General features: G+C 42.5%; 3 protein-coding genes across 6 annotated transcripts; 2 read left to right on the top strand and 1 right to left on the bottom strand.

The window, feature by feature from the left end:
* The first annotated feature begins 200 nt into the window (after positions 1-200).
* Positions 201-3,457, top strand: LOC141899197 (monocarboxylate transporter 14-like). The gene is made up of 4 exons (XM_074785360.1): positions 201-402; positions 1,852-1,992; positions 2,267-3,139; positions 3,264-3,457. The coding sequence occupies exons 1-4, from the start codon at positions 201-203 to the stop codon at positions 3,455-3,457; spliced, it is 1,410 nt and encodes a 469-aa protein (XP_074641461.1).
* A 635-nt stretch (positions 3,458-4,092) lies between these two features.
* On the top strand, positions 4,093-6,084 carry LOC141900688 (integrin beta-1-binding protein 1-like). 4 transcript variants are annotated; one of them, XM_074787691.1, is made up of 6 exons: positions 4,093-4,241; positions 4,545-4,648; positions 4,726-4,914; positions 5,448-5,543; positions 5,670-5,813; positions 5,890-6,084. In XM_074787691.1, exons 2-6 carry the CDS (start codon positions 4,568-4,570, stop codon positions 5,965-5,967), a joined length of 588 nt encoding a protein of 195 aa, XP_074643792.1. In that variant the 5' UTR covers positions 4,093-4,241; positions 4,545-4,567; the 3' UTR covers positions 5,968-6,084. The 4 variants fall into 4 exon arrangements, with proteins under 4 accessions (XP_074643792.1, XP_074643793.1, XP_074643791.1 ...); XM_074787692.1 differs by having other exon boundaries at positions 4,093-4,459; positions 4,614-4,648; XM_074787690.1 differs by having other exon boundaries at positions 4,093-4,459.
* A 113-nt stretch (positions 6,085-6,197) lies between these two features.
* On the bottom strand, positions 6,198-9,018 carry LOC141900678 (cerebral cavernous malformations protein 2 homolog). Its single transcript, XM_074787672.1, has 11 exons — positions 8,913-9,018; positions 8,577-8,783; positions 8,060-8,143; positions 7,797-7,983; positions 7,558-7,616; positions 7,336-7,474; positions 7,203-7,263; positions 6,964-7,117; positions 6,755-6,893; positions 6,554-6,674; positions 6,198-6,480 (listed from the first exon to the last, which is right to left on the bottom strand). The coding sequence occupies exons 1-11, from the start codon at positions 8,940-8,942 to the stop codon at positions 6,306-6,308; spliced, it is 1,356 nt and encodes a 451-aa protein (XP_074643773.1). The 5' UTR covers positions 8,943-9,018; the 3' UTR covers positions 6,198-6,305.
* Positions 9,019-9,060: the final 42 nt, after the last annotated feature.

Below are 9,060 nucleotides of genomic sequence, written 5' to 3'. Positions count from 1 at the left end.
ATTGAATAGAAGAGAGCAGAGGAAATCGATTTTTTGAGAGAGAGAGATATAGAATTGATGGTACGGCACCGTGCACCACGCACCACGCACAACGCACTACGTACCACACACGCACGCACCAGTCAGTTAGACAGCCACTGACAGCGCACACAGACAGACAGACGGACGGACGGACGGACAGACAGACAGACAGACAGACAATGGATGAGTCGTCCACTGTGGAACCGGGTCCACTCGAATCTGTAGCACTGATACTGGCCGCTGGTTTAGATATGTTATTTCTATACGGATTATGTTATAATAGCGGAATTCTGATCGCTGAATGGATGGATTATTTCGGTAAAGGCGGAGGTTTAACGTCTTGGATTGGTACCGCTGTTGTTGGGGTCGCTTTATGTTTCTGTAAGTCAATACTCTCACCACATCCCTTTCATTTACCAGTTCAGTTGCCATGGTAACGTCATCTTAACGGTATTCAAGATAAGCAATAATGGCAATAATGTCTCGTTTGGATGTGGGTATATCGAATGAGGTGGGAAGGGGAGGTGGGAAGGGGGAGGAGGGGGTTTCATCAATTTCTCGTTTGATATTTCCAAGACAGGAATAATTAAAACATTCACTTTTATGTTTACAACATATATACGTAAACTAAGTGGATGTTATCTAACATAGCTTGACACCCGGTGGGAGGAGGGGGGCAAGGGGGGGCGAGGGGGGCGAGGGGGTGAACAAAACAATCAAATAAAAGCTATAGAAATAAAAGCGCGGACTACCCGTGGTAGTGTTTGTAGGTTTTATTGTCTTTTGTAAATATAAAATAGGGAAAGGAATTGAATAGGTTCAGTCTATTGCAAATACATATTTATATTGCATGTAATGGACCTATAGAAACAAGATAATACAATAAAATAAAACCATTTTTTCCGTCTGGCTGATAGAGGGTTTGTTTGACTGTACATGAGTACCGCTAAAAAGTAATATGGCTTACACAATCAATAAGGATTTATATTTGCCTTTTAGTATATACATATATATGTGTTGAAATAGGTTATAAGGATTTCAGTGAGTCACTGTTTTCAGGACAAGTGATAGGGGTCCTACACGTGGATGTTCGGGGGTCCTACACGTGGGTGTTCGGGGGTACTACACGTGGATGTTCGGGGGTACTACACGTGGGTGTTCGGGGGTACTACACGTGGATGTTCGGGGGGTACTACACGTGGATGTTCGGGGGTACTACACGTGGGTGTTCGGGGGTACTACACGTGGATGTTCGGGGGTACTACACGTGGATGTTCGGGGGTACTACACGTGGATGTTCGGGGGGTACTACACGTGGATGTTCGGGGGGTACTACACGTGGATGTTCGGGGGTACTACACGTGGATGTTCGGGGGTCCTACACGTGGATGTTCGGGGGTACTACACGTGGATGTTCGGGGGTACTACACGTGGAAGTTCGGGGGTACTACACGTGGATGTTCGGGGGTACTACACGTGGATGTTCGGGGGTACTACACGTGGATGTTCGGGGGTACTACACGTGGATGTTCGGGGGTACTACACGTGGATGTTCGGGGGTACTACACGTGGATGTTCGGGGGTACTACACGTGGATGTTCGGGGGTACTACACGTGGATGTTCGGGGGTACTACACGTGGATGTTCGGGGGTACTACACGTGGATGTTCGGGGGTATTACACGTGGATGTTCGGGGGTACTACACGTGGATGTTCGGGGGTACTACACGTGGATGTTCGGGGGTACTACACGTGGATGTTCGGGGGTACTACACGTGGATGTTCGGGGGTACTACAGGTCTCTGATTGGTGATTGATGTGTTTTTACAGCTCCTGTAGCCAGTATGCTGGTGAGGAGGTTTGGTCTCCGACTTGTCGCTGTTATATCGAGTTTAACCTGTGGTTTGTCTATCGCTGCATCTTCATTGGCTCCCAACATCTACGTCATCCTGGTCTTCTGGGTTCTAGCCGGTAATTATCTATTCATTTCACTAGGGGGCGCTCCTAATACAACTTAACTACTAACTCCACTAGGGATAACTCTTAACAACTAATTCCACTTGGGGGCGTCCGTTTTAATATATTCCACTTGGGGGCGCTCTCTTCAATGAACTCCGTTAGGGGGCGCTCATTTCAATGAATTCTACTGGCGGGCGCTCGTTTTAATGAAATCACTAGGGGTCGTTCGTTACAATAACTCCGCTAGGGGGCATTCGTTTAAATGAAATGTTCTACATATTTTCAGGCGCGTGTATGGCTGTACACGTGACTCCTGTATTGTCGTATATAGTGACTCGGTTTAAGAGCAGACGCGCTATAGCTAACGGTATAGTAACAGCAGGAACCAGTATCGGTACGTTCATCTACCCGGTTATCATGAACTCACTATTAAACTCGTTCGGATGGCGCGGATGTGTCCTCATTTTAGGAGGTTTATCTTTAAACGTAGTTCCAATTTCACTCGTCTATAAAACTTGGGGCAGTTCGAGTCGCGGCGAGAAGAAACTTCTAAACGAACCGACCAATTCTACTGAGATTAATGAAACGGAATTGATTTCTAGTGCGCAATCTTTGCGACAGGGGGAGCTGCGGAAGGAACGGATAAACTCGATGATACCGCGTAACTGTGGTGATAAAACATTAGGAAATGTTGTACAAACGGAATTATTTCGGAACCGATTTTTTGTAATGATGTTAATTCATACTCTACTGTTTTATATGGCTGTATCAGTCACTTATATTCACATCGTTGCCGGATTTCGAGCTGTAATGAATCTCACCGTTCAACAATCCAGATTCACTATAACAGCTTTAGGTATTTGTAATTTAATCAGTCGAATTTTGATCTCAATTTTGGTTCATCAGCCGTCGATTGATACTTATAGTATTTATGTTGTATGTGGATTATTAACGGGTATAATTGCTATCGCTCCTGTTTGTTCCGGATTCATACAAGCGATCATTCTCTGTTCGGCTCTAGGATTCACTCTCTCGGGATACGGATGTTTGTTACAAGTTGTATTTGTAGAATTATTAGGTGAAGAGTTTATTCAGATGGCGTTCAGTTATTCGCAGTTTACTGGAGGTATTGGATACACGATCGGAGCCCCAATAGCCGGTTAGTATATATGACTGCCTGGTTGCCATATTGATTTAATAAATAAAGCTATTTTTCTGCGGTGACAGATCGATGAATCTCTATCTCACTAATAGCGTTTTTTCGATGTATCTTATATTTGTAGGTTGGTTGTATGACGTCACACGGGATTATTCTGTATCGTTCTATTTCGGAGGGGGGTTCGCGATCGCCGGAATGGCTATACTGATTCCTGATTGGCTCATACATTTAAGACGGTTATGTAAGGGTACTCATAAACAGGTCGAGTTGTCATTAGAAACCAAAGAATGGTTACAGTCGCATTTATCTTTAACTTAGCTCATCGGAGGCGCCCTGAGTTCAGTGAGCCGGCGGCATCCTAGAACCCGGTGATTTAGTCCTTTGGAGGCGCCCACAATTACAGTTCAATGACCCCAGGGGTGGGGCTCGTCGGAGACGTCCCATAGTAGAATCACCTGGGTGGTGGTTTAGCGGGAATAACTAAATAAATAGCGCAGTTTAAAGTTTGAGCAGGTCTTCCAAACTTATGCCATCAAAATAGAAAAACGACGCCCGGATGAGAGTCGGCTACCCATCCAGGGAGGGCTGGGCCGTGCCCGCTGCGACCCGGGATCGATCGCGCCCTAATTATCACGCGAATATTACTGTTATCCCAGTACCTAGTCACGGGGTTTCTTATCCACTCATCATGTAAATTGATAGAAATAAAACTTTAGAATTCGTTTCTCGTTGAAAAAATGAAATCTTATTCTCAGTCCTTCCTTATTCTGAGGACAATCTGCAGCCCAGGTTTGTGTTGTTGGCCGCGTGTAAGCTTTGGCGGAGGCAATATCCTAGCGGCATTCGAATTCGGGATCAGCTGGACTGGTTGCCGGACTGTGACTGCAGGCGGCGCTTAAATCGACGGGTAACCAGTCTAATCACCACAGCGGCGCCGTCTCGTGTCAGGATTTAGGGTTGATGTTGCGGGAACGGAACGGAACATTCAATGCAATTCAATACAATTTTCTTTACTCAAATTTGGAAATTTACTATTTGCGACCTTTTAAACAGTTTGGACCGTGGTAATTTTTATAGAAAGTGAGGATCACAGAATAAAATTGTGAGTTTGAAGCCATTCTGAGTGATATATCTCCGTAGTTGGTCTTCGTTTGGTTGAATCGAACAACGGACGGACACGCCAGAATTTGTTGCCGTTCGGGGCGTTTGGCTGCGGTGCGGGACTCTTTTTGGCCCTTAAATAAACCACAAGTGATGTAGTTTAATGTGTTCTGATAGAGGCGGGGATGTCGAGGAATTTTGTGAACTGCATTTATTCACGTTTGTATCAATCATTTTCACATCGTTACCGATCTAGTTACAATCAATTCAAATATATAATTATTGAACAAGTTTTTTTTTACAGAACTAAGAATTATCGAAAACTAAATGTTTAAGAAAAATAAATCATCAAAAACGATTCTTGTAACATCAGGCAGCAGAGAGTCGCTAGACTCTGGTGGAAATCAGGTACGACCGACAGGAGGGTCACACGTGAAGCAAGGTCCAGTTGTTAGTTCTGCTGATTGCGTCTGTTTATATTTCAGTCTCATACGTCGAGTAATGAAACATTATTTGGAAGTCGTGAGATGTTGATTGAAGGTCGTGCGGGCTCGCTCAGTCGTATTATTCAGTTTCAACTCGGTTATCTCGGGTTTATCAATGATATCACTCTGAATTATAACGCTCAGCAAGACATTGAGGTTCAACTGATTGAGAAAATTGAAGATTGTCAGGTGAGATCTCAGAGACAGTATCAACTCCCTCGTATCCACTCAGTGAGATCTCAATAACAGTATCATCCCCTCAGTGAGATCTCAGTATCATCCCCCTCTATCCACTCAGTGAGATCTCAATAACAGTATCATCCCCCTCGTATCCCCCTCAGTGAGATCTCAGTATCATCCCCCTCTATCCACTCAGTGAGGTCTCAGTATCATCCCCCTCGTATCCCCCTCAGTGAGATCTCAGTATCATCCCCCTCTATCCACTCAGTGAGGTCTCAGTATCATCCCCCTCTATCCACTCAGTGAGGTCTCAGTATCATCCCCCTCTATCCACTCAGTGAGGTCTCAGTATCATCCCCCTCTATCCACTCAGTGAGGTCTCAGTATCATCCCCCTCTATCCACTCAGTGAGATCTCGGTATCATCCCCTCGTATCCACTCAAGTGAGATCTCACAGATAGTATCATCCCCTCAGTGAGATCTCACAGATGCCCCACCCCTCTGTCCACTGATGCTGATGTGCCTATTTTGTATGTTTTCAGTTGGAAGGAAAAATAGACATAGTTTTAAAAGATGAACAAATAATCAACATGATCATCTCAAAACATGGAATAAAAGTGACAAATCCAAACACAGAGGTAAAAGAGACTGTCTATCGGGGGGGGGGGGGAGAACCAGGATCAGGGGGGAACCAGGATCAGGGGGGGAGGGTAGGTGTCTGGTGGAACGATGGTTTTGATTTCACTGTAATTGTTTATTGACAGGAAGTTTATCAGAGACATCCGTTACAACAAGTAGCTCAAATAATCCACTATCAGGATGGATTAGGTAAAGCTAATCTAGGATTAAGGATTAGTCAAGTTGGTAAATCCGGGTCTAGTTGTTATGTATTCCAGTGTAAATCTGAGGTATGTATAATTACATACAGTGGCGACCCCTACTGGTGTGATATATATCTGATTTTGATTATTGCGTTTATTTCAGGATCAAGCTCGTAGAATTTGTCATAGTTTAAACATTATATTTGATTCTATTATCCATAAAGGAACGTCCACAACGTAAACAACTGTCTTTTCTAGTCGATTCCACTTCAATGATCTGGTGGAATGTGGAATTATCCACACTTTCAGTCCTCTTCGTTAATCTCACATAATTTTTAAATAAATAGTTTCAATGTTTTACAAGATATCAAATTATTTATCTTCATGGCTTCATCCTCTGGATCTCAATCTCTTCACCTCTCTCCTCCCACTCAAATAAATGGACTTCAATTTCTAAAAGATCTTCATAAATATTTATTCTATACAAATATAACTGACATATAACATACTGACACTGACGCCACCATGTGACAAAAAGGTGAAGTAAACTGTGACTACTAGTACTCCATCTGGTGGTGATTAAGTGAGATATGAGTTATAACTAGTGTTAGTATCGACACTAGCCTCTAATGTTTCTATTTGTGCCGTGATATCTTTAAATATTTTATCAAATTCATCCATATTCATGACATCATCGTGTTGAGGGTGATCTGTGTCTGTGAGGCTGTAACCGGACGTTTCACTCAACGTTCTCCTGTAAAAACAATCAAAACACATTACAACGCCCCCTAGTGGATATCGTCAGCGTGTTCTGGTAAGTAACGTACCTATATCTCGTAGAGAATTCCCCCGATAATGATGTATATCCGGGACCGCTTGTTACTTCGTTCTGCTCGAGAAAATGTTCAAAAAATCCATAATCGGATTCAGGAATAAATGGACGCATTCCTGGAATCGAATACAGCGAAAAAACAATCAGGGAAATGAATTTCTGAATAAATCTCGAATCTTACAAATATTAATCTGACCCGTTAATAAATATTTCCTGTCGTCCCCATAAAGTTCTAAAACTTTCTGACAGAATTCGTTGAAAGGTAAATCAGTGTGCCACGCTTTTAATAACATCGCAAAACAACGTAATTCATCGGCGCTTAGTTTAGTGTGTAACTGAAAAATAAGAGGAGGATACATGTTACATGTGCCTGTAACATGTGCCTGTCACACGATACACACATACCCGTTTCATATAATCGTGTAAGAGATCAGTGGCTGATTGGCTTAAATCACTCTGAGTTTCGCTACTGCGTCCTACGCTGATTCTACGACTAGGCATCCGTAACGACCTTGAAACACTCGATAAATGACTACCGTCAACAATCGATTCGGTTAAACTGAAACGATTTCAAATGATTATCTCCGGTGAGTTACGGCGCAGAAATAACAGTAATACCTGTAATACTGGTGCGTAATACATACAACGCATGACACTGAGGGTCGAATAGGTCATCGATTTGTTTGGGTAAATTCGAGGAATTATCTAAAATAGAAAATATCCGAGGTTTAATGAAGTTCAGAGTTTGAGGAATAGAGGGCAGCACCGGTCGCTTACCGCTTTGAGGAGTAATAGAACCGATAGATAAACCGCTGTGAACATCGGCTAACTGTCGATCTAAAAACTGCATTGTTGCATCAGTGTATACTAGCTGAAAACATTGACCAATCAGAGAACACAATTCTTCAGCTTTCGTCTACAGAAAATATAGAAACATTCGTAATTACTGTAAATAATGATTCAATGTGTTTGTATGAATGAATTGTTTACAGTAATTACCCGACTATCGCAATGTAAAACCACTAAATTACACATGTCTTTGTTTGAGTTAGGATCCCCTAAAAACAGAGATTTGAAATAGAAATAGAGACTGGTGATTGGTCGAATGATGAAATAGAGACTGCTGATTGGTCGAATGATGAAATAGAGACTGCTGATTGGTCGAATGATGAAATAGAGACTGCTGATTGGTCGAATGATGAAATAGAGACTGCTGATTGGTTAAATAAGATATTTACCGTATTTCAGTCCGAGTAAATGAGTAGCGTCGTCTTTGATGTAACAGATGGCGGCGATATCGTGTATCGGAACACGTAACAATAACTCCTCATCACCATGACGACGAGAGATCTTTACGTTATACGCGCTTAAACTGAATATAGCTGAATGAGACGAATTGACACACCACGGGATGACTTCCTGTTTCTGTGGGACAGATATAAACATCTCATTAGTAATCCTGCTCCCTTCCTCCCCTCCCCTCAGCTGAAAAATACCGTACCTTGCCTCTGTCTATGATTCTGAGTATTTCTGTTCTCATTGTTGAATCGAGATGAGACGGAATATCAGGAATCACCCCTAAAAACTAAAATGAATCGAGATGAGACGGAATATCAGGAATCACCCCTAAAAACTAAAATGAATCGAGATTAGCCGGAATATCAGGAATCACCCCTAAAAACTAAAATGAATCGAGATTAGCCGGAATATCAGGAATCACCCCTAAAAACTAAAATGAATCGAGATGAGCCGGAATATCAGGAATCGCCCCTAAAAACTAAAATGAATCGAGATGAGACGGAATATCAGGAATCACCCCTAAAAACTAAAACGAATCGAGATCAGACGGAATATCAGGAATCACCCCTAAAAACTAAAACGAATCGAGATGAGACGGAATATCAGGAATCACCCCTAAAAACTAAAATGAATCGAGATGAGTCTAGAGGTTAGTGGACACCATCCAGAATGAATGCTGTATCTATAATTGATACAGATGTGTATCTAGATACCGATACCTTTACTTCTTTTTCGATGTAGTTTTCCATGAGTATCTGTGTATTGATGGTATAATCAGGTGGAGCTAACACGTAATCGTTTAAAGGTCGTCTTTCCGCTGCTGCTGCTGCTGCCGCCGCTGACATTTCCATCGATTTCGGACGCTGTTTTTCTAATTTCTCATTTTTACCCGAAAATAATCCTTTCTTGATCGGACTCACGAAATTCTACAAACAGATCGAAAACATATCATAAACCTACTACAACCCGGCGGTAGGAGGATGATGAGGGGCTGTGAGTGACTTTGAGGGCTCCTCCTCACTCACTCACAGTCACAGACGTTTTCTATTTTTTACCGTTTTTCTTTTCCTCGCGTCTTCATCCATTTCACACAGTTACAGTAAACAAAGTGACGCAGCTGATCAGATGAAACTAAATAAACAAAATCTGACAGTTCATCGCTCCACTTTGACCTTGACATATTCAATCACAATTCAATTCAAT

Source organism: Tubulanus polymorphus, chromosome 2 (genome assembly GCF_964204645.1).
Source record: "Tubulanus polymorphus chromosome 2, tnTubPoly1.2, whole genome shotgun sequence".
Classification (NCBI taxonomy): domain Eukaryota; kingdom Metazoa; phylum Nemertea; class Palaeonemertea; order Tubulaniformes; family Tubulanidae; genus Tubulanus; species Tubulanus polymorphus.
The sequence above is the reverse complement of the archived record's forward strand: the minus strand, read 5'-3'. Positions and strand labels throughout refer to the sequence as shown.

What these genes read in the sequence shown, in the direction of transcription:
- LOC141899197 (XM_074785360.1), top strand. Translation starts at nt 201, where the DNA reads ATGGATGAGTCGTCCACTGTGGAACCGGGTCCACTCGAATCTGTAGCA. An exon ending in TGGGGTCGCTTTATGTTTCT is followed by an intron (nt 403 to 1,851) that starts GTAAGTCAATAC and finishes GTGTTTTTACAG; the next exon opens with CTCCTGTAGCCAGTATGCTG. An exon ending in GATCGGAGCCCCAATAGCCG is followed by an intron (nt 3,140 to 3,263) that starts GTTAGTATATAT and finishes TTATATTTGTAG; the next exon opens with GTTGGTTGTATGACGTCACA.
- LOC141900688 (XM_074787689.1), top strand. Translation starts at nt 4,568, where the DNA reads ATGTTTAAGAAAAATAAATCATCAAAAACGATTCTTGTAACATCAGGC. An exon ending in AGAAAATTGAAGATTGTCAG is followed by an intron (nt 4,915 to 5,447) that starts GTGAGATCTCAG and finishes GTATGTTTTCAG; the next exon opens with TTGGAAGGAAAAATAGACAT. An exon ending in TGACAAATCCAAACACAGAG is followed by an intron (nt 5,544 to 5,669) that starts GTAAAAGAGACT and finishes GTTTATTGACAG; the next exon opens with GAAGTTTATCAGAGACATCC.
- LOC141900678 (XM_074787672.1), bottom strand. Translation starts at nt 8,942, where the DNA reads ATGGATGAAGACGCGAGGAAAAGAAAAACG. An exon ending in ACGCGAGGAAAAGAAAAACG is followed by an intron (nt 8,784 to 8,912) that starts GTAAAAAATAGA and finishes ATCTGTTTGTAG; the next exon opens with AATTTCGTGAGTCCGATCAA. An exon ending in TTTTACATTGCGATAGTCGG is followed by an intron (nt 7,475 to 7,557) that starts GTAATTACTGTA and finishes TATTTTCTGTAG; the next exon opens with ACGAAAGCTGAAGAATTGTG.